Source organism: Pelodiscus sinensis, chromosome 11 (genome assembly GCF_049634645.1).
Source record: "Pelodiscus sinensis isolate JC-2024 chromosome 11, ASM4963464v1, whole genome shotgun sequence".
Lineage (NCBI taxonomy): Eukaryota > Metazoa > Chordata > Testudines > Trionychidae > Pelodiscus > Pelodiscus sinensis.
Window position 1 is genome coordinate 43,225,316 of NC_134721.1, and position 23,795 is coordinate 43,249,110.

Here is a 23,795-nt window from a genome sequence, read left to right on the forward strand (position 1 = left end):
TGTGATAGGCCACGTCTCTACTTGCAGGAAGATCAGTGCCGCGGCAGTCAATCTTCTGGAGTTTGATTTAGCAGGTCTCGTAAAGACCCACTAAATTAAACACCGACAGCTCTCCTGTTGACGCTGGTACTCCTACTCCGCACAAGAAACAAGAGAAGTTGACAGAGCGTTTCTTTCGTTGGCCTCCCACTGTAAGGAGGTTGTTGAAGCTCCGCTTAAAGTACATTGACTCCGGCTACGTTTTTTTTATGTGGTTGGAATTACAAACCTTAAGCCAACTTAGCTCAAATACTAATAGCAGTAAAGCTGCAGCCACAGAAGCTAACCTGTGCAGCTTCAGCTTCACTGCTATCTTTTCTAGTAAAAAAAGATACATTCTCAACTCAGGTTAATTAACTCAAGGAAAATCCTGTTGAAGACAAAGTAGTTTGTACTTCTCATGTGAATTAGAAAGTTGACTGAAAGACTGGGCTCCCTTATAATTTTTAGCTCAACCAGCTAACTTGCCTGAAAATTACCTACTGCCTTACTTTCACTAGCATTTTGCTTTAATTTAGTTACCTAATTTTGCCTAACTTCAGAAGAACACACCTTTTATTGTAGTGACAGTGAACACTGAGCTACAAGCAAATTGTACATAACAGTATTTTTTTACACAACCTGTTTTTCTTTCCCTGTTCTCCGTGACTGAAGAATTCCATTATTAATAATGTTATTACAATCTGCCTGGCTTGCTTTAAAGCTTCCTTATCTCTCTCTCTTTGTTACTCTCATTCCTCTCTTACTCATTAAGGCTTTGGAATATCTTTTCAAGTTCATTGTCCAATCTCGGATCCTTTACTCCAGAGCTACTTGCGGAATGGAAGAGGAACAATTTCGTGCCAGTATCCAAGAGCTATTCCAGTCCATCAGATTTGTTCTCAGCTTGGACAGCAGGAGTTCAGAGACTCTCATCTTCACACAGGTTAGCTCTTTTTCTATATGTGAATACAACTGGCAGTGCAGAGGCTGTTATTTTGTGTACAATCAATGTATTCATCTGATAGTTCTGACATAATTTTTTTCTCTTACGGGCTGATTTTATGTAATGAGTGACAGTTGCACAGTAATTTTGGACAGTAAATCTGCCCCTGTTCATAATGAAGAGTAGCTGGGCAGTTTTACAGTGAAGGGAGACTAATGTATTGTCATGTTGTGTGGTTAGAGTAGACCTTCCTTATTCTTTTTTATGTTAAGTGTTTCATTCATAAGTATGTCTCAGAATTGGCTCAGAGGAACTTCAATTCCTTTTTAGTCACAGAGAAAAGTAACAGCTCAATTCAATACAGTAGGTCTCAGCAGCTGCATAGTGGAAAAGTTTGATTGGTGTATAGTTAACAAGTAGGAAACCATAGAAAAATGTAGCATCCTCAGTTTAACCACGACTGCTGGAATCAATTGTGGATTCACTACAGCCATATTATGATATCCTTAATGAGGTTTGGTAGCACCTTACTCTGCAAATAGTCCCATTGACTTCGGTGGGACTTCACATAGGAGAAGACACTCCTCTGTGTAAGTGGGGATATCCCAGTTTGGCTCTGAGTTATTATAAGGATCACTATACTAATATTTAAAATTTTACATTTTAAACAGTAGGGTCTTTTGCTATATGTACATTCCCCCGCTCAGAGGCTCTCCGAATGTGATGTGCACTGAGCTGACTGGTAACATGGTGCTGTTTCTCCACATTCTCAGTTGCTCAAATGCATTAACAGACAGTTACAGATGCATGTAACATTGTCCTAATATGGCATTTCAATGGAAGCAATTGCTGTAGTTGTTACCAGTTACGTTTCATTATCCCAGTGGGTGGGAAAGTGTTCAGTCAGCAAGACGATCTCTCTCTCTCTCAAGATGTGGTCCATATTATGAAAAAGTTGGAGAACTACTGCTGCAATCTTTGGATTAATCTTATGGGCCAGGCTCATCAGAATCACTCTGCAATGTTCTACCATGAAACTGACATTAGGGGAAAATGGTGTCCGGACAAACCACTCTTTTGTTCTTCATTTGGGCTGTCACAAATACATAAAGGAAACAACTGAGGATGGGATTGTTCCCTTCCCCCAACCCTGGGTTACTACCGTCTTTCTTAATGTCTTAATTTTAGGCTTTTGTATATTTATAAAACCTGCCCTGTTTAATATTTGAAGTTTACTTTCTGTTTCCCACTTGCCATTATGTTGCCCCCTTGACCCTAATTGCCCCCTAGGCCCCTCAGCCTGGAGGACAGGTTAGCGGAGCTGGAACATGTGCCCCACAAAAATGTGGTGGTACTTCAAGGCCGTCGTTTAATTCTGTAAGTAATGATCACCTAACCTGCACTATTCTTTCATCATGGATGTGCACCGTGACTCTCCTTTCCCTACCCAAATTCATCTTTTCCTGAATATAATCTTGGAATGCAGTGTGCCAGATTTTTTTGAAACCAGGGAAAGAGATGTGAATAGTCCAGTAATGGACTAAAAATACTGTACAAGTGGTCATCATACGGAAATGCGTCAACCTGCTCAGGCAAACCAGTGATGAGAGGGAAAAATATATCTGATTTAGATATAAAAGAGAAGAGATACTGGATCTTATTCAGCCTTAGGGCCATCCTCATTAATATGCAAAACATGCAGCTGCGGGCCCCTGCCCCCATCCCCTTGCTGCTTCTTCCATCAGCGGGCTCTGTACCAGCTCATGTGGTCAGCCCTATCCCCCAGACATGCCTGTGAACCTCCCCTCCCCACAGGCAGTGCCCAGCCCTGCATGGTCTCAGGAGGAACAGAGGACAGCCACATAGCCGGCAGCTGGAAAGAAGCAGCTGTTCCCGCTTCAAAGCACTGCTTATCTCTGGCTGGCTGCACAGCTGCCCCCTGCTCCTCCAACCTGTGCTCACACCACTCGTCACCGCCTGTGATTCCTGTAAGCTTCCCCTGAGGCTATCAGGTGAGCATCCCACCCTGCCCTGCTCCTGCCTCGGGTTGCCAACTCTGCCAGCTGGACAGACCGGCTGACATTTGCAGCAATGGTGTCCTGCCTCTGGTCCTGGAGAATTGGCAGCCCTACTCCTGCCCCCACGGTCCTTCCCCCATGGGGTTGCCAGTGCTGTTCTGGCAAAAGGCACTAGCATAGGTAGGGACCGCCCCATTCATCTTTCAGTAAATAAGATATATTTAATAACGCCATGGCCATGAAAAACCATGACAAGAAAGAAAATATTATAAACCCAGTATTGAACTAGAAGAGAGATTGGATCTTATGCATCCTTCATCAAAAAGGAGAACTAATGGTGGGCGAGAAGGTACATTTGACAAATGATGAAAGAGCAGACCTACTGGACTTTGGTCTTCCTTTTTGTTTCCACCAGGATGACTGTGGCAAATGGCAATTTACAAGCTCAACCCTTTTGTTATAAAGATTAGGTTTTTGAAGTGCATATAATAGGCATTGGACCAGTGTTTCTATTGTACGTCCGTGAACTATTTCCTATCAATATTGATCCAATTGTGTTCCAGCAAAGACTTAAATGTAATGGTGAAAATGATTAGTTAGAACAGCCCTTTTCCTGTTTTATTGTTTATATTTTCATATACTGGCCCAGAGTTCAGCCTTTTGAGTGAATAAAAAGCAATCCAGATAACTGGAAAACCATTAAGCCATGACAGAAATGCTCAAGGCCTTAGCAAAAATCTTTCTTCATGTTTTTCCTTTCATGCAGGATGTTAGTGATCTCTATCTCCATACTCCTTCCCTGACCATACAGTGACATTAATTCTGCCCTCTTTCCAGTTCAATGATCTGACAAGCGGAGTATACCAGACCATTGCAAATACTTGCACAGAGAGCCAGCCATACCCTTCTAAGAATTAATAAATCACAACAGAGATCCTGCAGGTTATCTAACATATTCTTGAACTATTGCTAGGTTCTCTAAATCATTACAGAAATCCTTCCATTCAGAAGAAAGATTTATAGGCAGGCTTCAGGCAAATTGTTGCATGAATATCCAGGGCCACACTACTAATATCTCAGGCCATCATCCCAAAGGCTGTCACAGACCTTCCAAAGTTAATCTAAACAACTATCAGATTATCACAGAGATAAACTGATGTAGTGATCCACCACCATTGAAATAGCTTTCAAAGAGATACTTGAAATATTTCAAAGCTCTCAGATTGGTATTTGTTTAATTAAACATTTGTATGTTGTATCACATGAGTAATGACACTTGTAAGCTCTGTAGGTCACTATGTAATCACGATTGATTACAAGACAAAACATTGGGGAGGATAACAGGCCAGAGAAATAAATGGAGGAAGGAATGAAGGAATATAGAGAATGTTATGGGCTATAACAGGACAAACTGTTAGTTCTAAAAGTCTTTTGTTTTTATTGTATTCATAATTGTATTTTTTATTTTTACTGTGTAGAGAACTTTAGCTAGGGGATCATTGTTTATTGGAAGGATTGTTGGACTGTGTCTTGAAAAGGAAAAGAGGTAAATTATGAGGTTTATAGCAGGCTACTCAACTTTGGAAGCCTCAGGGGCCACAATGGTACTTACAGCACATGCCAAGAGCTGCAACTTAAGTGTGTTTGCATATATCTAAAACTATACATGTAAATATATGCAAATAGCTTCCTTCACACTGACAGGCATGAATACAAAGATTAAGGGAAGACTACACAACACGCAGGCCCCATTTAAGTCAGTTCTACTGATATTAATAAAATGCAATATTTACCCGATTTCCACCCATTTGACAGCATGTTTTAATGAGCAGTGACAGTCCAGGAATTTAACTACTAAAACGCATATCAACACAAACTGCTCTGTAAATCCAAACCACGCCACAGGCCGCGTGTTGAGTAGCCCTGGGTTACAAGATAAAGGAAGACATTCCCAATGTAAGGTCTAGCGTGTGAGAAGTCACAGAAATACTTCTAGAGACAAGAAAAAGCATGTGATGGAAAGAAAGACATAACATAGAGGAGAGTGGTAGGCAGCCACTGATGAGACATAGGCAAGAGCAGAGCTGGAAAGAGGCTGACAAATTGAGGTCATTGAGTTTGAAATTGCCACACAAAGGACTGTAGAGCCAGTGAAGAGATTCATGAAAGAGAATGAGGTGGTCAAAAATGAGTTTTGCGGTGACATTTTGGATAGATTGGATAGGAGTTGGGAAGAACAGAGGTGACATTTTGGATAGATTGGATAGGAGTTGGGAAGAACAGAGAAGTACAATAGTCCAGGTGGGAGGTTATGGATTTTGGATGCACAGTAAAGGAGGAAACAGAAGAATTTTAAAACATCCTGAATATGAGAGGTAAATGAAAGGAGTTAAGGATAACATCAGGCAGCTGGGCCTGGAGAATGGGAGGGCTCAGGGCATTATCTACTATCATGGAGAAGTGAATAAGAAGGAAGAAGTTGGGTGTGAAATAAAGAGCTCTGTTTTTCTTATGTTGAGAGCATTCCTCCAGTCCAGAGATACCGTAGGGATAACTCCAAGCTACTGAAGATATCCCTTTATCACAGAAATAATGTTGCTCTGTTATTTGCATGATATGTTGCATGATTTCCACACGCACATAGCCTGCTTCACTGTTGAAGTACAGTAATATCACATGGGGGTGCTTTTAAAAGTCTCTCGATATCTTCTTTATAAACAACTTTTCAGAATTATTTGTAACTGTCCCTTATTGTTTCAGTGCAAAAGGCACTACAGTATAGAAGTTCTTTGCTCAGAAGCCCTGTTTTTCATTAAAAGATAAAATCAAGAAAAAATATTTAGATCGATTTGGGCTTTTTTCTTGTTTGTTCTCATGTCCTTAAAAATCTGTTTTTAACACCATTTTACAAACTATAAGGCTATAAAATGGCCAATACTGCTGTGGGGTTTTTGTTTGTTTGTTTGTTTTTTAAAATCATTGTGTACTCAGTATATTATATAATACACTGGTATTTCAAGGCTTGCAGAAGAAAGCATGATCTTACATACCAGAAGTGCTTGGTTTCTTGTGAATTACAGAGTGATACAAAGATAGAACATCAACCTCATTTTGAATTTAATAGCTTTTTTTCAGACTCTTAATTCACTCTTACCATTGTTTATTTGTATTTCACACAAATATATATATATGAATATATCTGTGATGTGACATAAAACCGTCATAGCTTCTTTGCTTTCTTTTTTCAGGCTGCTTTGCTGAATTCCTTTCCTGCAATCTTTGATGAGCTATTACAGATGTTCACAGTGCAGGAAGTAGCAGAGTTTGTGAGGGGAACTCTAGGAAGCATGCCTAGTACTGTGCACATCGGACAGTCAATGGATGTAGTTAAGCTGCAATCTATAGCACGCACTGTGGACAGCCGCCTGTTTTCTTTCTCGGGTAAGATAGCAGCATCCATTTGTAATACTTGCAGCTGAATGCCCCAGATATCCAGCGAAGTGATAGTAGGATCATACATTTTTTGCAGCTGCTTTCTTGAGACCTATTCATGTAGGTCAAATCCTTAAGGTGAAGAACACATAAGAATAAGTTAATTTCCTAAAAGTTAAATATATACAGGGTTTGGCTCACTGTGGGTATGTCTACACTGCAAAGTTTTTTCAGAAAAACGGCTGTTTTTCTGAAAAAACTTCACTTATGTCCACTCTGCAATCATGTTCTTTTGGAAAAAACAGAGGGTTTTTTCCAACATTGGTAAATCTCTTTCTGCGAGGAAGAAGCCTTTTTCCAAAAGAGCTCTTTCAGAAAAAGGCATATGTGGACGGGAAAGAAGAAGTTCTTTCGAAAGAAGAGGAAAGAGGAAAAAGCACATGTGCCCTGGTGGCCTCTCCATCCATAATAATCACAGCTTAAATGCAAGATAGCATCCATACTGAATGGACACTATCTTTCGAAAAAGCAGATCGCTTTTTCGATATGCTTTTGCTGAGTAGATGCTCTCTTTTGGAAGATCTCTTCCGGAAAAGCTTCTTCCAAAAGAAGCCTGCAGTCTAGACATAGCCTGAGCTGCTGTAGAGAACTAGAAAGCAGCATGAAGTGAATAAAGGGCCACACAACAGGAAATTGATGTCTGTGATTTGCAAGCACATTTCAAGTAATCATCAGGCATACTATTTAGCTGTGCAATTAATTCATTATTTAGTGTCTTTGAAATGCATTGCACTGAAAATCTGTTCTGTAGAAATCACACCAATTAATCAGGCATGCTGTTTATCAGGGGGCCAATTGAGTGAATTTTGCTGTATCAGCATCCTATATTAATACTAATTCCTCAGTTTCCACATACACAGTTTTTGGATAATATCAAGGCCGCTGAAATTCAGGTCTCTCCTAGAATAACTCTGAGTCTTGTTTCCTTCCTTCAGAATCCCGACGAATCTTGCTCCCTGTGGTTCTTCATCACATTCACCTTCATCTGAGACAGCAGAAGGAGTTACTCATCTGCTCTGGGATACTCAGTAGTATCTTCTCCATTATCAAGACCAGCTCTGTGGTAATCTGCCCACCAGTCTTCTCCATTCCAACACTAAATTGCTTAAACACAGTCAGAGAGTTTCTGTTGGATGTATATCTTTTTATGGGGATCTTTATATAGTAGAACTCTAACTTTATTAGCCGCAAGAAAATTCGTTAAACTGCCTTTGTGTGTATGACTCATAGTATTCTAGTTATAGCATGTTCTTGCTGTTAAAAAAAAAAAAAAAAAAAAAAACCTTATACAAGCCCAGCAAGACTGACACTATTTAATTTTCTTCACCCTAGCCTGGAATTCACTTATCTGTGGTGCTCAAAAGTCCTACCCAGCTCTGTCACTTTCAGTTCTGTAGAAGACAGTAACTAGCATTTTATGGTGACTGTTAAGAGAATTCTGTGAAATTATCCAATCAATGAAATCACACTTATTTTCAGAAATTACTGCTGATTTAACATTGCCAGTTTCCTACAGGGCAATAAAATAACCCATGTTAGGAGGAAGTCAATGATGTTAAAAATAAATCACATTGATGAGTATTTAGTGCTGTGAACTGTGGTTCTGTAAGTTTTAATAGGATGAAAGATGCGATTAAAAAATATTAATGTAATAAATATAGGGGAATGGAAGTTGAGCCCCATTGTGCTACATAGTAAACAGGTCTCCGATTATGGATGTATGTCTTTTGATATGTTCCTAGATCTTTCTGTCAAGGAGGGAGGAAGTGGAAAGTCACATACTGCAACATTGAAGCCATGTGACAATGTCAGCTATCTAGGGCAATGTTTACTTTCTCTCTCTGAACCTCCATCTGCAGGAATCTCTTTTGGTGACAACTCTTCCTGAGTTTCTCTGAAGTTGTTAGTCTCACCATGAAGGCAGTTCCTAGTGTGCTTGGAGCTGCACATTTGGCTTGCCATTTCCATTCTGTCCTCAGCTGCTAACTGTCTGTTTTCTTACTGCTCGCTGTAGGAGGCAGATGTAGTGGAGGAGGTTGAGATGATGGTGGAGAGCCTCCTGGATGTACTTTTACAGACTCTGCTTACTATCATGAGTAAATCACAGTCTCAGGAGGCGGTAAGAGGGCAGCGTTGCCCGCAGTGCACAGCCGAAATCACTGTTAGTAACTAACAATCAGGTTCTATTTCCTTCTTTTCTAACGTTCAGCTCCCTTTCTCCCACTCCCTCACAACCACCTACACCTCATTAGCATCTCTCCTGCATGAACAATCACAGCTTTATCTCCTTCCCTTCCCACTCATGGACCCATTCCTTCCACTCTGAAAAAATCTGTCTCAGTGCACTAGTCAGGCTGCTTCACATTTACATCAGCAACCAGGAAGCTTTCCTGGTTGCTATAGTTACTGTCTTGGATTATATGTGAAATTAGGTTTGCAAATTATCATTTGGTAGCCACTGGCATATGCCAGCAAGGAGATTATTTAGGACTCCACCTTTAAATGGGTACCAAAATAACACTGGGAATATTATAATTTCTTACCAGCAGGCCAGTGCCACTCACTTCAGTCCCTGGATAGATTCTGCTAAATTGAGCACTTGCCACAAATGGAACAGGGCATCTAGCTGGAGAAGGAAATAAGTGCCAGGGAACTGGGTGTGTCGCTGAGCTGGTGGGGAGGAAAGGAGCAAAGATAGAGGAAGATAACACCACTCCTGATCTTTGCATAAGATGCTTAGAGCTGGCCCAAATTATTCAGCTGCATGGGATAAAAAGGGAATGAGAATTCTTTGTCATTCACTGACGGGGGGAGGGAAGATAACTTTCCCATTCAGTCTTCTCTCTTCCTGGACTCATTACACTACATATTCTGTCCTAATGCTGCTTTTACTTTGATTCAAACACAGAGATACTATCAGCACTGCTTGTGTTAATTTCTGCTCCAAAATACTGTCCACACAATGTTAATTCTCTTGCTCATTAGCTAGGAGTTTTGAGTGTGCTGTGCAGAAAGATGTGTTAGTGCCTCCAGACTAGGAACAAGGGTGTTTCCTCACCTCTTGTTAGCCAAAATGCAGTAACAAACATGACGTACATTTCTAATGATGACAGGGCAGTTTGTAAGGGGGAGTCTAGAGTTTACCTTCACTTACTAATATGTTACAAAACTGCCTGGACTTCAGTGTGATATTAGCTTGTTTTAGTTGCATGTGTTAGCTGACACATGGTCAGAACACACCTTAGTATAGACGAGGTGTTAACATGAATTGGAGAGGCTCAAAAGTTTAAAAACATTCCAGGGCATTTGGGCAGACACCGGAGTCCACCTGAAGAAGGAACTTGCCCAGAATACCCCATATAGAAAATCTCCTTGGAAACACTTCATGAACACTCATAGTTAGCCCAGTATCTATAATATGTGACAAAAGGTTAGGCGGTAATTACAAAATCTTTGCAGTTGTTTAAAAATAAGTTGCTTCTGTGGCTTAAAGACGTAAGTGCTATAAAGAGACATGCCTAATAGAAATAGCAGGGAACTCATAATGTGGAGATGAATACAATTCCTGACTGTCACCAACTTGCAACAACACCTGATACAGTGCCTAGCCCCTTGTGCTGTATTCTTCAAATGAGCAAGCCCCTCCATTTTCACACATCTTGTAAGGCACTTTGAGAGGCTGTAGTGAAAGGAGCTACATAACTGCAAAGCCTTAAAGACGAGGCCATAGCAGCTTCTCTTCTCCCCATGGGAGATTGGAGCGCAAGCAGTGGTGCTCATCTGTCAAACTCTCCAGGAAGTAACAACCCACTTGTGATGGTCACTCACCTATTCTGCTGGTCAGATCATGAAATTTACATTTACAAATTAATCTTCAGTCCTTAGGAATAAAACAACAGCAGAACTCAAACAGCTTTCCTGTTGTTTGGCTGGCTTTTGTTGGAGCCTTGAGCCAACTTTAATTAAGTGCCTTCATTGAGAGACCATCACAAAGAAAGAAAATGTGTACGTTAAATTCTTCATGAGAGAACTTTTGTGGCTGTGCCCACGAAAGCTCATGATACCATCTACATGTTTTGTTAGTCTATAAAGTCCTACCAGACTATTTGTTGTTTTTTAAGTTTATCCTGTACAGACTAACTCGGCTATGCCTTGAAGCTATTGAAACCCAGTGAATGTTAACATTTGATATGGTAACTGGCTTAGTGAGAATGAAATTGTCAAAAAATTCATGCTGGGAGAGAGACCCTTTGACTTTCAGCATTGACCATTTAAATGCTGATATTTGCAGTAAGTCCTATGAAAAAATTAGCACATACAGGTAAGCCTCTGAGGGCATGTCTACACTAGCTCGTTAATTCAAGCTAGGTAGGCAAATGAAGCAACCGGAGTTGCAAATGAAGCCTGGGATTTAAATATCCCGGGCTTTATTTGCATGTTCCCGTCTGGTCACCATTTTGAAATTTCACTAGCCCGAACTCTCCGCCGCGCGGCTACACATGGCAGTGAATCGTTAATTCGAACTAAGTCCTTAGTTTGAATTAACTGTTACTTCTCATTCCATGAGGACTTAGTTCGAATTAATGTTTCACTGCCGTGTGTAGCCACGCAGCAGTGAGTTTGGGCTAATGAAATTTCAAAATGGCGACCGGACGGGAACATGCAAATAAAGCCCGGGATATTTAAATCCCAGGCTTCATTTGCAACTCCGGTTGCTTCGTTTGCCTACCTAGCTCAAATTAATGAACTAGTGTAGACATACCCTGAGAGTTTTTACTGTGTATGAACAGGAAATAGAGATCTTTTGGCATACAGTATTTTTAATCTCTGCACATGAGCTTTTCTTTCATATGCATTGGTGCCATTTCAGACCCTACCCTTTATCTTCTACCTCAAGTTGAATTGTACATCTACACTTTTATTTGATTGCCTGGATTAAATACTGCTTCATTTACTTGACAGGGAGAGTATGTGTCCTGTCTCTTGTCTCTGCTTCGTCAGATGTCAGACACACATTTTCAACATTTACTGGACAACTTCCAGAGCAAGGATGAGCTAAAGGTAGGACAGAACATCAGGGGGTTTAGAAGTAGCTATTAAATATTATCTTCAGAAATCAAATAGATGGGCATTGCAGAAAGTGTTTTCACTTACTCTGCAAAACATCCACATTCTCTGTAGATATAGTCACTATTTGTTTCATATACTTCGTTTATTATTATTTGAGAAAAGGATGATCTAGTGGTTAGGCACAAGTCTAGGAGCTGGGAGCCCTTCCCAGGCTTCTTGCGTGACCTTGAACAAGTCACCAAAGGTATGTCTACACTAGGGATATAAACGACAGTCAAATATCCGATAAGCAAATGCTTATTGGATAGTCGACACACTAGTGTCGACACCCTGCCCCCGCTTTGCTGCCTCTAGCAGAAAGAGGTGGCAAGAGTTGGGGGATGAGGAGGGGATGCTTCAAAGCAGCAGTACCATATGAAGCCCGGGACCAGACCCTGGGCTCTATGCAGCGCTGCCACTTTGAAATGCAACGGAGAGCCCAGGGTCTGGCCCCAGGCTCCACACACTGCTGCTGTTTGAGTCCCCCGCTGGCCCTGTGCTCCCTGCAGCACTTTCGCTTTTGAAGTGTAGCAACAGCCCTGAAGCTGTTGCTACACTTCAAAGGTGGAGGTGCCCTATCAATTGCATCAACTATTCAATTAACCAATTAATCTAAATTTAACATCCCTAGTCTACACTGCAAAGTAAACCCCATGGTGCCAAGTCTCAAAGCATGCTTCCAATGACATGAGCTCATAAGGTGCAGGGCTAAAAATAGCAGTGTAGACATTCCCGCTTGGGCTGGAACTGAAGGGAAGGTCTCAGACCCTGGGCTCCAGTCCAAGCCCTGCAAACTTAAGTTTGTTAACCCCAGGGGTTAACCTGCACTGTGCTGCAGGTTTTCCTTTGTATTGTAGACATACCCAGAATCTCTCTGCTATGTCTGTCCTCCAGCTGGGAGATGTGACTCTTCTTAATAGAGTGTGGATGGTGTGGCACTAGCAGTGGCTCAGGATAGCTGCCCGAGTCCAAGCCTGCCCACCCCCTGAGTCTGAGTCATCTGAGCTCAGATGACTAGCCTGAGCTGGTGCAGCAGTTTCCACACTGCTATTTTTAGTGTGCTAGCATGAGTCTGTCTACCTGCCCTGCCCTGAATAACACCACTCAACTGCAGTTAGTCACACCCATCGCACTTCCCTGCCTGGTGGTAGTAGTGTGAAGACTGAGGATAAATACATTAAAGATAGCAAGGTGTTCTGATCATATGACAATAAGGACCAGGTAAGTACCTGTGAGAGGTATTGTCCTGGTACTATGTGAAACAGGCCTGAACTACAGACCAGTTTTCCTTTTCTGTTTATTCTGCAACCTATTGAAGGACATGGAGATTACCTAAGAGCTCACTTAGGAAAAGGTTTAAAGTTTGTTCTTATGTCAAAAGATAATTCTATTCCACAGCAGGCTTTTGCATACCAAGCAGAGAAAAAACGGCAGCAAACTGTGCATTGGTCAGTTAGAATAGTGACCAGCCTAACTCACCTGGTGTATGTAAACAAGCCCCCCAAACTTAGTACACAGTTGAGGTACCCTCACTGGTGGCTTCCCAATCATCATCTGCTTGGAGTGTCCATCTCAAAGAAAGAGAAGCCTATTTCTTATGACTGCATCAGTATGAAGGCAGCATGTCTCAGACCGCGGTAAATGGATCTGAAGTGCAGAATAACTTCAAGAAGCAATATTTAAATCTGATGGAAGTAACAGTCATGCTGTCACTTTTCTTTTCACAGTGTGATGATGGGGTTAGAGACAAAATGTTTTTGTGGCTAATGTGAAAGCTCAGAAATAGAGCGAATAGTAATACCAAACTGGCACCATTGTAGAAACCTGATAACACTGAACAAACAAGGTGGAACAAAATCTGAGGTGCTTTTGGAAGAGGTTGTCAAATTCCAGTTATTGTACGTACCAATGAAAATACATCCTGAGAGAGTCTGGCTCAGAGCTATAGACTTTAAGATAAAAGAGCCTCTTAACCCAGTGATGCAAGTAAAATACATTTCTTGCCGATATTGGGGAGTGAGGAACCAGCTAAGGGGGGGGGGAGGGATGGACACGTGACCTCCCTATATGACCATCCATGTGACTCCACCTCACCCTGAGCCTGGGGCTTCCATGCTCTTCCCCTCCCTTTCCCATCCCATATTATGAGGTGGGGAGACTTGCAATTGGTACAACAGCTGGAGGAGCTGTCGGCATTTCTGCTTTCTCCATTCTGCCCCTGCCAGCAGAGAAAGGAGCAGAAGCTCCAGCTCCAATCCCAGCCCTTCTGTGGTGCTGCCCGCCTCTCCTCTGGCTCCATACAGCACCAGCCCTGCCATCACCTCCTCTGGCTGTTGTACTGATCTCAGCACCGCCTTCCAGGGGGCTGCTGCTGGACAGAGCTGAAGGAGAAGTAGCTTCATGGAAGCTCAGGGGACAGGGCAGGCAGTAGGGGAAAGGAGCAGAACGCTGGCAGCTCCTCAGGCTGCTGTACTGTTCCCAGCTTCCCTCCAGACCTGTGCTCCTGCAGGATTGTGTACAGATGGAGCTGGAGGAGAGGCAGCTCCATGGAGGGGCTGAGGGAGGTACAGGATCTTTCTGGTACACCATACCAGCTAGAAATGTCTTGCTTGTATGGCAGACTGGACCAGACCCAGACAAGCCTACTTGCACTGCTGCTTTTACCTCTAGGTTATAGGAAAGGTGGAGCACAAATTAGTAGGCATCTGAAGTTGTTAACTTTTGACAACTTCTTCAATGGCCCACATGATACGCGTTGGCACACGCTTATTGAGACATAAGTAGACATAGTATATGGATAGGAGTAGAGCTTGTTGGAAATTTTTGTGGAATTTTTAACAAATGCCGGTTTCATCATAACTGAAATATCTTTGAAAAATTTCAAAACAAAAATATTTCATTTCAGTACATATTTTTTTTAAAATTTAATTTCAGATTTCTAAATTTTGTTTTGGAATTTGAATCTTTGCTTTACATTTTCAAAATTTTATTTTGAATTCTATATTATTGTACATCTTTATTGGTATATTATTTTACATCATTTTATGTCAGCAGTATTTCACAGTATGTATTACTAGTAAGGCCTCATATTATATAATTGTTTAAATATTCTGTTTTTAATACATATTTTTATTTTTTAAATAATTAATGACAGCTACTAAGATGTTGCCATCAAGTACTAAGAAGCAGCTGTATTTAATATTTACTACATCTGCATATCATGAAATAAAAATATAGTAAAAATTTAAAAAGAACATTTGAAACAATTTTTTAATTTCCAGAATAAAAAACTAGCTTCCAAAACAAAACTGAATAATCCAAAATAAAATTTAAAAATTAAAATCTTTCAAAACTGTATTTTGGGGAGAAATTTAAAAAATATTTGTTTTCTGCCTGAATCAGAAGAAAATAATTTTGAAATATTCAGTAAACCAGAAATTACAAGTTTTCATAGAATCATAGAATCCTAGGGCTGAAAGAGACCTAAGGGGGAAATCGAGTCCAGCCCCTTGCCCAAAGCAGGACCAACCCACTCTGTTAAGTAGTTTACTTAAGAAGATTTTTGAAGTTGTTCTTACCTGACATCACAAATACCACTATCGCAGCTGGCAACATTTTTGACAGTCTTTGTAAAAAGGCCTGTGATTAAATTGGCTATGGAGATAAGGATGTAACTACATTGGTATAACTACAATCTTTACACCTTTTCTGGATTAAGGTCATGCTGCGATCAATCTTCCAGAGTTTGATTTAGCAGGTCTAGTAATGATCCACTAAATTGAACTCAGAGGGTGCCAGTATTCCTCTTCCTCATGAGGACTAAGGGAAGCCAATGGGACCATTAGCTCCTGTTGGTCTCCCACTGTGGAGACTGTGCGGAAACTCGAATTAAGGTACATTGACTCCAGCTACATAATTAATGTAGTTAGAGTTGCATATCTTAATTTGACTTTCCCGCATAGTGAAGATATGTCCTAAGAGAGAATTACTACCACCATTATATAAAAGGGAAAAATAAGGCAGATAAAACTTAAGTGATTTATTCAAAACCAAAAGGTGAGTCATTGGCGGTGCCAGTATTTGATCTCAGGAGTTTTTCTCTGTCTCTTACTTAGGACTATTAGACCAGCCTTCTTTCTCCCTTAGGTCTCCTTGCATGTTAGGCCATGTCTTCACCATGCAGGAAGGTTAAATTAAGATATGCAACTCCAGCTATGTTAATTACATACTTGGAGTTGACATACTTTCATTTGAGTTTCCACGCGGTCTTCGCTGCGGGAGGCTGACAGGAGCCCATACTCTGTTGACTTCCCTTACTCCTCGTGAGGAGCCAGGAGTATTGGTACCAATGGGGGCACCCTCTGAGTTTGATTTAGCAGGTCTTTACTTGCAGCATCAACCTTCCACTTAGGGAAGACATGGCCTCGGAAATAAATGCACAGCGGTGGCCAAGGCAGTATGAAAGGTTGCATAGTGCTGTCTGTGTCGTGTCAACTTCTGCATAATCAAAAGATCAAAGTCTCCAAAGCGGTCATTATGGCATGTTTCATGACCACTGCAGTCTTTTTATCCATCTGTCTGTTGCTCTCTCTTTCTCTCCCGCACACACACTAAACGGGTTCTTACATTACATAACCTATACAAGTTCAGTTTTATTCAATTTTTAAATTTATGAAAGAAGTGCCTAGACCTTGAAAGCATATTCTTTTCCCTGAAAATGGCACACAGGGAACTCAGACCAGTGTTCTGCATGACACTACTGAAATGTCATATGAAATAAAGTACAATGAAGTTCTGCATTGTAAATTTGAAAATATAGGAGAATGTGCTTGTTGAAAACAACTGTATCTGCCTCATTCCTGTGTATGCTGCTTCCATTTTCTAAGCTATGTAGTCTAGTGACACGGGGATCAAGCAAGGGAAATATAATTAGCTTAATTGTCTTGGCTGTGGTTAGGAAAGTACATTTGCCTACAGCTGCCACTGCTCATTATTCTCTTCTTTCTGTGTATTAGGAATTCCTGCTGAAGATTTTCTGTGTGTTTCGAAACCTGATGAAGATGAGTGTCTTTCCCCGGGACTGGATGGTGATGAGGTTACTCACCAGCAAGTGAGTGAGGATAGGTTTAAAGCACTGAAAGTTTGTGAAAGAGCTCTTGGGTTCTCTAAATTAGGGCTTCTCAATCCCAGAGAAGCAGTGTGTTTTAGTGGGCAAAGCTTTGGGACTGTCGGTAGGAACTCCTCCTAAAGTGCTAATCCTGGTTCTACAAAGTTACATAAGCTGTCTGAGCAAAATTAGGGCTTTAGTCCGTGAATGATCACTTGCAAGTTTTACATGCTAACAATGGGCATGCATACTATAGAGTTAACAGAAACTTCAGTTTGTCTGCGAAAACCAAGTGCAAATAGGCTTTCAGTATGTCATTTGTGCACACAAGTGATAGTGAGCTAAATATCTGTGCAAATCTGGTTAAATGTGGAGTTTATTTACCTTTGAACATCTGCCCCTTTGTCTGTTTTCCCATATGTAAAGTTTAGGTACAGCTTGGACTTCCCTGGTCTGGCACCAGGGAATCTGCTGGACCAGGGGAGATCCCCTGGTGTGGCCCCTCAGCCTGCCACTCTTCCCTACCTCCAGCTCATTCCACCCCGGTCGGGCTGCTTGCTGGCCATCTCAACCCCGGTCCTGCTGAGGCCCCCGCCAGGTGGCATGTGACCCCAGTGGTGGCTGGATATATAGTGCTTGTGGTCTTAATTTTCCTTTTGCCAACATTGTTACTTATCTGCCTTCATTATGTCTCAATTAAGAAAAAAAAGCAACACAACTCACCAAGGAGTTTTCTTGCAGTTTGTGCTTTGTGCATTGCCTTGGCCCACTGTTCTTGAGGTCAGTGACTTCTAGAGCCAGCTTACTACTGATTCTCAAACTGCTCTTTGGATGAATGACCAGAGGACTTAACCTAAATCAGCGGTGGACTCAAGTTTTCAGAAAAGAAGGGGCAGGCCGCAGCTCTTAAATCTGATGACAAAGCATCATATTGAAATAGTTATTTCTTGATTAGGCAGCTGAAATTTGGGCTGGAATGATTTGATTTTTATTTTTCCCCTTTCAAGCTTTTCCTGTTGTATTTAGCAGGAGCAGGCTGAGAGCCAGGATTATAGCTGGAGGCTGGGATTACCTAGTAGTGTCTCATCTCATTAGCTAGTCTAGCTGTAGCACTGCAATTGCCAACTGGAATACTGGAGGGGTCCACATTGCAAGATGATGTCGTCGACCTCTTCCTGAATCCTGATTGGTCAGCTGTTGTGGTGGTGTATGCTCTGTGAGTTCACAGTGCTGATGAAAAGTGAAAGAAGTGGCTTTAGATCTTGTCAGCCCCCCAGGTTACATGTTGTACTACAGGAAAAGAGACATCCATCTAAAGTAAAAAGACCTGGTTACCTAAAATACTCTAACTAGCCTGATCGCCTGGTGCTGCTTAGCTGGAAATCTCTTCAGTTGAAATAAAGTGCCTTTATCAATGTCACTGAAAGTATCACATGAATGAGATGCTGAGCTTTAGCCTATTTCTTTTTTTATACCAGACGAATTAGACTTTGTTAATTCTTGCATGGTATGTGATTTGTTCCCATTTATTAAAGGCATTTATGCACCTACAAAAACATAAGTTTCCCAGTGAACCCAGAGCTTACAAAATAATACCCAAAATGTACAGAGGAGATGTCTGACCGAGTGACAGATATGCAGAGGATCAATTTACAGCAAATTCCAAAAACTCTAAAGGATTATGCCTCCATGAAAAATGCTGCTTTGATGAAAGAGATGTACATAAACAAAAATAAATAACTTATGTTTGTTTTTTTATTTATTAACTTCAGTACTGGACTTTTGAAAATAAACTCATAAATTATAAAAATACTTTTCAGTTTCCAAATCTACAATATTTCAGGAAAATGTATTTGTGAATTCTGCCTTGCATTATTTACTATTAAGTCTTTGTTTGAAAAAGCACCATGACCTTTATGTTGATAGAGTGCCAAAATGCATTTTGAAATGTAACAGAAACAGTACCAAGTGCTCAGACCCATTGAAAGACTCTTTGACTGTGATTTGTACTATAAATTGAAAAGTATCTCTTTTTTTTTTAATTATAGCATCATAGTTACAACAGTCCAGTATCTGTCCTCTGCCCTGCACAAGAACTTCACAGAAACAGACTTTGATTTTAAGGTAAGGATTGAGATCTAGAAAATTCATGACATCTTTTAAAATTAGCAGCAATGCAAGAACAGCAGCTACTCCATAGTTATGGATTATATTCACCGTGTTTGTTAGCTAGGAAAATGAATTAACTGTTAGAGAGAGTTATCCAATTCTGCTAAGGCTTTGACTGAACTAAGAAATCCCAGAACAGTGGAAGCATTATGAATTCTAGTGTTTGAAAAAGTGAAACTGTTTGCATTGGCTAAAGTCGAGAATGTACAGTGTCTAATGTAATTCATAGCACACAGCATGTTGTGGTTAGGGCGTGAAAAAGTGTTCAGTAGTACAGGTGTCAAGAGGTGAAGGTCCTACATCTGAAACCCCAGCACTCCTTTGCTGCTGGGTTCTTTTAATTGTCATTCCCTCCCATATTTGTAAAATTACCGGCACTGATCAAAATTAATTAATTATTGCAGCTGTTTTATTTAGACATAATTTCCCCTGATGTATATCTGTAATATACATATATGGATTGTATGTTTGTGTTCAGAACTTGTTCTGCTTTTGGACTCTCATATGTTGAATTTCCTTACTGGTTTCTAGGTGTGGAACTCCTATTTCAGCTTGGCAGTTCTGTTTATAAACCAGCCAAGCCTACAGCTAGAAACTGTCACTCCAGCTAAGAGAAAGAAGATTTTGGACAAGTAAGAACATGATTTCCTTACCTCCAAAAATCTGATTTTTCTCTCACCTCAAAAGTAGGACATATGTTTTTATTACATGCTCCCATACATTGCCGGAGGTGGGAGGAACCTCTCCAGAAAAATCACAATGTTCTTTAAAAGTATAACCTTGGTTTAAATATTAATTTTATTGTATTAGATCACCAACTTGCTGCATTGTGTTCCATTAAGGGGTTTTTATCTATGTCTTCTCTTTCAGATACGGTGATATGCGAGTGATGATGGCATATGAGTTGTTCAGCATGTGGCAGAATCTGGGTATGTCTCTGTTTCCTGTTCATTTCCGAACCACCAAAGCAAAAGTTGTCTATGGCCAGATCTACACTATGGGAGAAGTTGCATTTAAGATACGCAACTCTGGCTATGAAAATTACATAGCTGGAGTCGACATACCTTAAACCAAATTTCTGGGGCGGCCTTACTGCAGGAGGCCGATGGGAGAAATTCTCCCATCAACTTTCCGGTATTCCATGGAGTTGTGAGGAATAAGGGGGCGCCCTCAGCAGTCAAATTAGCAGATCCTTACTAGACCTGCTAAATCAGACCCCAGAAGATCAATCTCTGGAACATTGATATTTGCATTAGTATAGACAAGGCCTAAGAATTGCACTACTAATAATCAATTTTAGTGCTGTGACACTAGAGAGCTCATGCTGAGTCTCGTAGTTTCTTTGAAAATTTTGAACAAAAAATGACTTTCTGCATAGCTTCATGTTGATATTTTTCTCATTTGAAATAACACCATCCTATGAATTTGAATACTTTACTCTCAAATGATGTGGTGCCTGGTTTCAAAAGCTTTTCTTTGGTATTCCCAGATAATGTACTGCATAAGCATTTGGAAATCCCAGCTACAGGCAGTCCCCGACTTATGCGGATCCCGCCGCCCGTGTACTCCGGGGCGAGAAAAGCTGCTCCGCGTCTCCCTGGTCTCGGCTTCCCCCGAGGCTTTGCAAAGCCGCGGAGGGGCTCGGGCAGCGGAGCAGCCCAGGCGCGCCTGGGCTGCCCCCCTGCCGACTTCCCCCGAGGCTTTACAAAGCTGCGGAGGGGCTCGGGCAGCAGAGCAGCCCAGGCACACCTGGGCTGCCCCGCTGCCGGCTTCCCCCGAGGCTTTGCAAAGCCTCCGCTGCCCGAGCCCCTCCGCGGCTTTGCAAAGCCTCGGGGGAAGCCGGCAGCGGGGCAGCCCAGACATGCCGCGGCTGTCCCTCTGCCGGCGTCCTCAGAGGCTTTGCTCCCCATCTCCCTGGTCTGCTGGTCTCCAGCAGACCAGGGAGACTGGGAGCAAAGCTGCGGAGGACCCGGGCGGCGGGACCACAGTGCGTCTCGGTCCGCCGCCCGCGTCTTCTTGGTCTGCTGGGGGGGGGGGGGGTAGCGCAGCTAGTACCCCCCCGCCTCCCAGCAGACTAGGCTTTTCTCCGGATGCCTGTGGCAGAGCAGCTGGGGCACTGCCGGTTGGTCCGCAGTTGCTCTGCCCCGGGCTTCCTGGAATCAGCCGCTGATCAGTTTCAGCAGCAGCTGACTTGGGGACGCTTGGGGTTCTTAAGTTGATTCTGTATGTAAGTCGGAACTGGCGGTCAGTTTCAGCAGCGGCTGAATCTGGACGCCAGTTCTGACTTACATACAGATTTAACTTAAGAACAAACCTACAGTCCCTATCTTGTACGTAACCCAGGGACTGCCTGTATTGTGCTGAAATCTAGCCTAGTACTTGAGATATGCTTGTACATTCTGACTTTCATCTGGTCTATGTCTGCACAGCTGAAACTAAATCTTTACAGCTGTATCTAATTTCATCCATTTGCAAATGGTATAACAGAATAAGTCAAGGTGATACAGAATTATTTAAGTGCACGGTTCATTATATGCAGTAAAGTGTATATTTATGAGGGTTTTATTAATGTGTCTAATGAGCATGATAAATTCTCTATTATTGGTTAAAAACAAATGTTTGACTACAATTACGTAATAGTTGTTACAGTAGTTAGACTGATATTTCTGTCAGTCATTTGGTTAAAACACTGGAAAGTTACTAAACACAGCATACATTGAATGTATTAAAACGAGCTAACTGCTGGCACACAAAATGTAAATTGGGAATCATGATCAAGCAGGTGTATTCTTAGTGGGGCCCCGCAGGGATGAATTATTGGCCATATGCTATTTAAGATATTTATGTATCTGGGACGAAAACATATAGTCATTCCAGGTAAAGCTTGTAGATGGCAATTGGGTGGGTAGTAAATAACAGGATAGGTCATTGCTACAGAATGATCTGGGTCTCTTGGAAAACTAGGTACGAGTAACAAATAAGCTTTTAGTGTGGCTACTTGTAAAATCATGCATCTAGGAATAAAGAATGTAGGTCTTAATTCCATGCTGAGGGGATTCTGTCCTGGCAAGCAATGACTCCAGAAAGGGCTTGAGGGTCATGGAGCCAAACAAGAGCTCCAAGCGTATAGCTATTGCCAAAAGAGCTAATGTGGTCTCTGAATATAAAAAAACAGAATATTAAATAGGAGTTGAAGGGTTGTTTTACCTCTGTATTGGGCACATGTAGTGCCCATTTCTGGTATTCACAACTCATGAAAGACATTGATATTGGGGATGTAAAAAAAATTATAAAAACCAGTAACGGTGTAACCATTCAAAATTGTATCAATTACATGGTTAACTAGTTTACCTGGGGATATACGGGTAAGGAGGGAAGGATGGTGGAGTGGTGCCTCCGCAGTCTATCCTGGGATTCCCTTTGCCAACCCCACTCCCAGGGAGCCAGCTGCTCCATGCTGCAGACTCTCCAGCTGGCATGCTCCTGGCACACACCAGCTCCTAGCTGCCAACCCCACTCCCGGGATGCCAGTTATCACTCCACTCTGCAGGCCCTACCAACCCTGCTCCCAGGGTGCTAGCCCCACTCCTGGAGTGGCTGTCCCACAGTACGAGCTCTACAGCCCATGGGCTCCCACCAGCTGCCAGCTCCTCTCCCTGGGTTGTGGCTGCCAGAAGGTGCTGTGAGTTGCCACCATCAGCATCCCAACCCTCTGCAGGGTCTCAGCTACCAGTCACACCACTGGCTTTGCTGCACTTAGCCTCCTGGCTTGCCCAGTATCCTGGCTGCTTCTGCTGCAACCTGGGACTCTGCTGTTACCTGCTGCCATTAATATCCAGTATATCTGGGTGCTCGGCATTCTTGATGTGGGCTTCTGGCCCTACTGGGGCTTTGCTGTCAGTACTTTACCGTGCAAAATATTCCCCCTCCCTCACACTTTGGTAGTGTCCTTCAAAATCCTACCATATATCTTTTTCAATATTCCCCCCTCCATCATGCTGTGGTATCATCCTTCAAGCTGCTACCACATGTCCTTGTTTTCCTGAGCAAAATACAACATTAATACTGTCTGTGGCCCACCTGCTTGTGATACTTTGGCAGAGTTCTTGACAGTTCAAACAGCATTTAAGGTTTAATTTTAATTTTTGCATAGTTAAGATGGAGCAATCAAAAAAAGAATGCTGCCTGGAATCATTTCACACAAGAAGGAAAGATCTTGTTAAATGTAAACTGTGTTCCGCAGAGCTGAGCTATTAAAGATTAGTGGTCAACCATCTAAAGCTGAAACAACCATGTGTTTCATAGGAAGCAGAAAGCAAAAAACGCTGGCAGCGTTTGCTTCTGGCAGTTCAAGAAAATGCAACGCACAATGTGAGGAACAATTAACGGAATATATGTGCACCATGATCACTACAGATATGCTGCAATAAGTGTCATTGAGGGTAAATGTTTTCGTGCACTGATGAGTTGTTTAGAACCTGTGAGACTGACGATGACCTCACCATTAGAAAAGAGCTATGAAGCCTGTGTGAAGTTTCTCCATGAAAAATTGGAAAATGCTGTTTAAGAAGCTTTCACCACTGACTGCTGGACTGCATTAACTGCAGAAAACTACATGACTGTCGCGTGCCATCACATTGAAAATTGGAGCTTTGATCCTCAGTTCTACAAACTGAAAATATTGCAGAATGACATACAGCAGAAAATCTTGCTGAAAGATTAAATACTACAGTACAAAGATGGGGACTGGCAGGCCGTGTCTTGGCATGTGTACATGATAATGCAAGCAACATTGTGCTTGCCAAAACACCAAGGTTTGTTGCATGGGAATCTGTCCGTTTTTTCCCCATACCTTGTAGCTATCCATAAATGATGGATGCTCTTCCAGTTGTGTAGATTGTGCTATTGCAGCTGCAAGTAGATAGAACAGTTGCAG

General features: G+C 41.9%; 1 protein-coding gene across 2 annotated transcripts in view; it reads left to right on the top strand.

The window, feature by feature from the left end:
- The window catches only part of DOCK3 (dedicator of cytokinesis 3), a 539,706-nt gene that overhangs the window by 425,818 nt on the left and 90,093 nt on the right, over positions 1-23,795 (top strand). Inside the window, exons 23-31 of one of the 2 annotated variants that reach the window (XM_075939450.1) lie at positions 794-964; positions 6,231-6,423; positions 7,410-7,537; positions 8,489-8,593; positions 11,437-11,535; positions 16,599-16,693; positions 18,739-18,814; positions 19,391-19,491; positions 19,730-19,788. In XM_075939450.1, the coding sequence (XP_075795565.1) occupies positions 794-964; positions 6,231-6,423; positions 7,410-7,537; positions 8,489-8,593; positions 11,437-11,535; positions 16,599-16,693; positions 18,739-18,814; positions 19,391-19,491; positions 19,730-19,788 (1,027 nt within the window). Of the gene's footprint in view, positions 1-793; positions 965-6,230; positions 6,424-7,409; positions 7,538-8,488; positions 8,636-11,436; positions 11,536-16,598; positions 16,694-18,738; positions 18,815-19,390; positions 19,492-19,729; positions 19,789-23,795 lie in introns of both variants that reach the window. The other variant, XM_075939449.1, reaches the window with a different exon arrangement.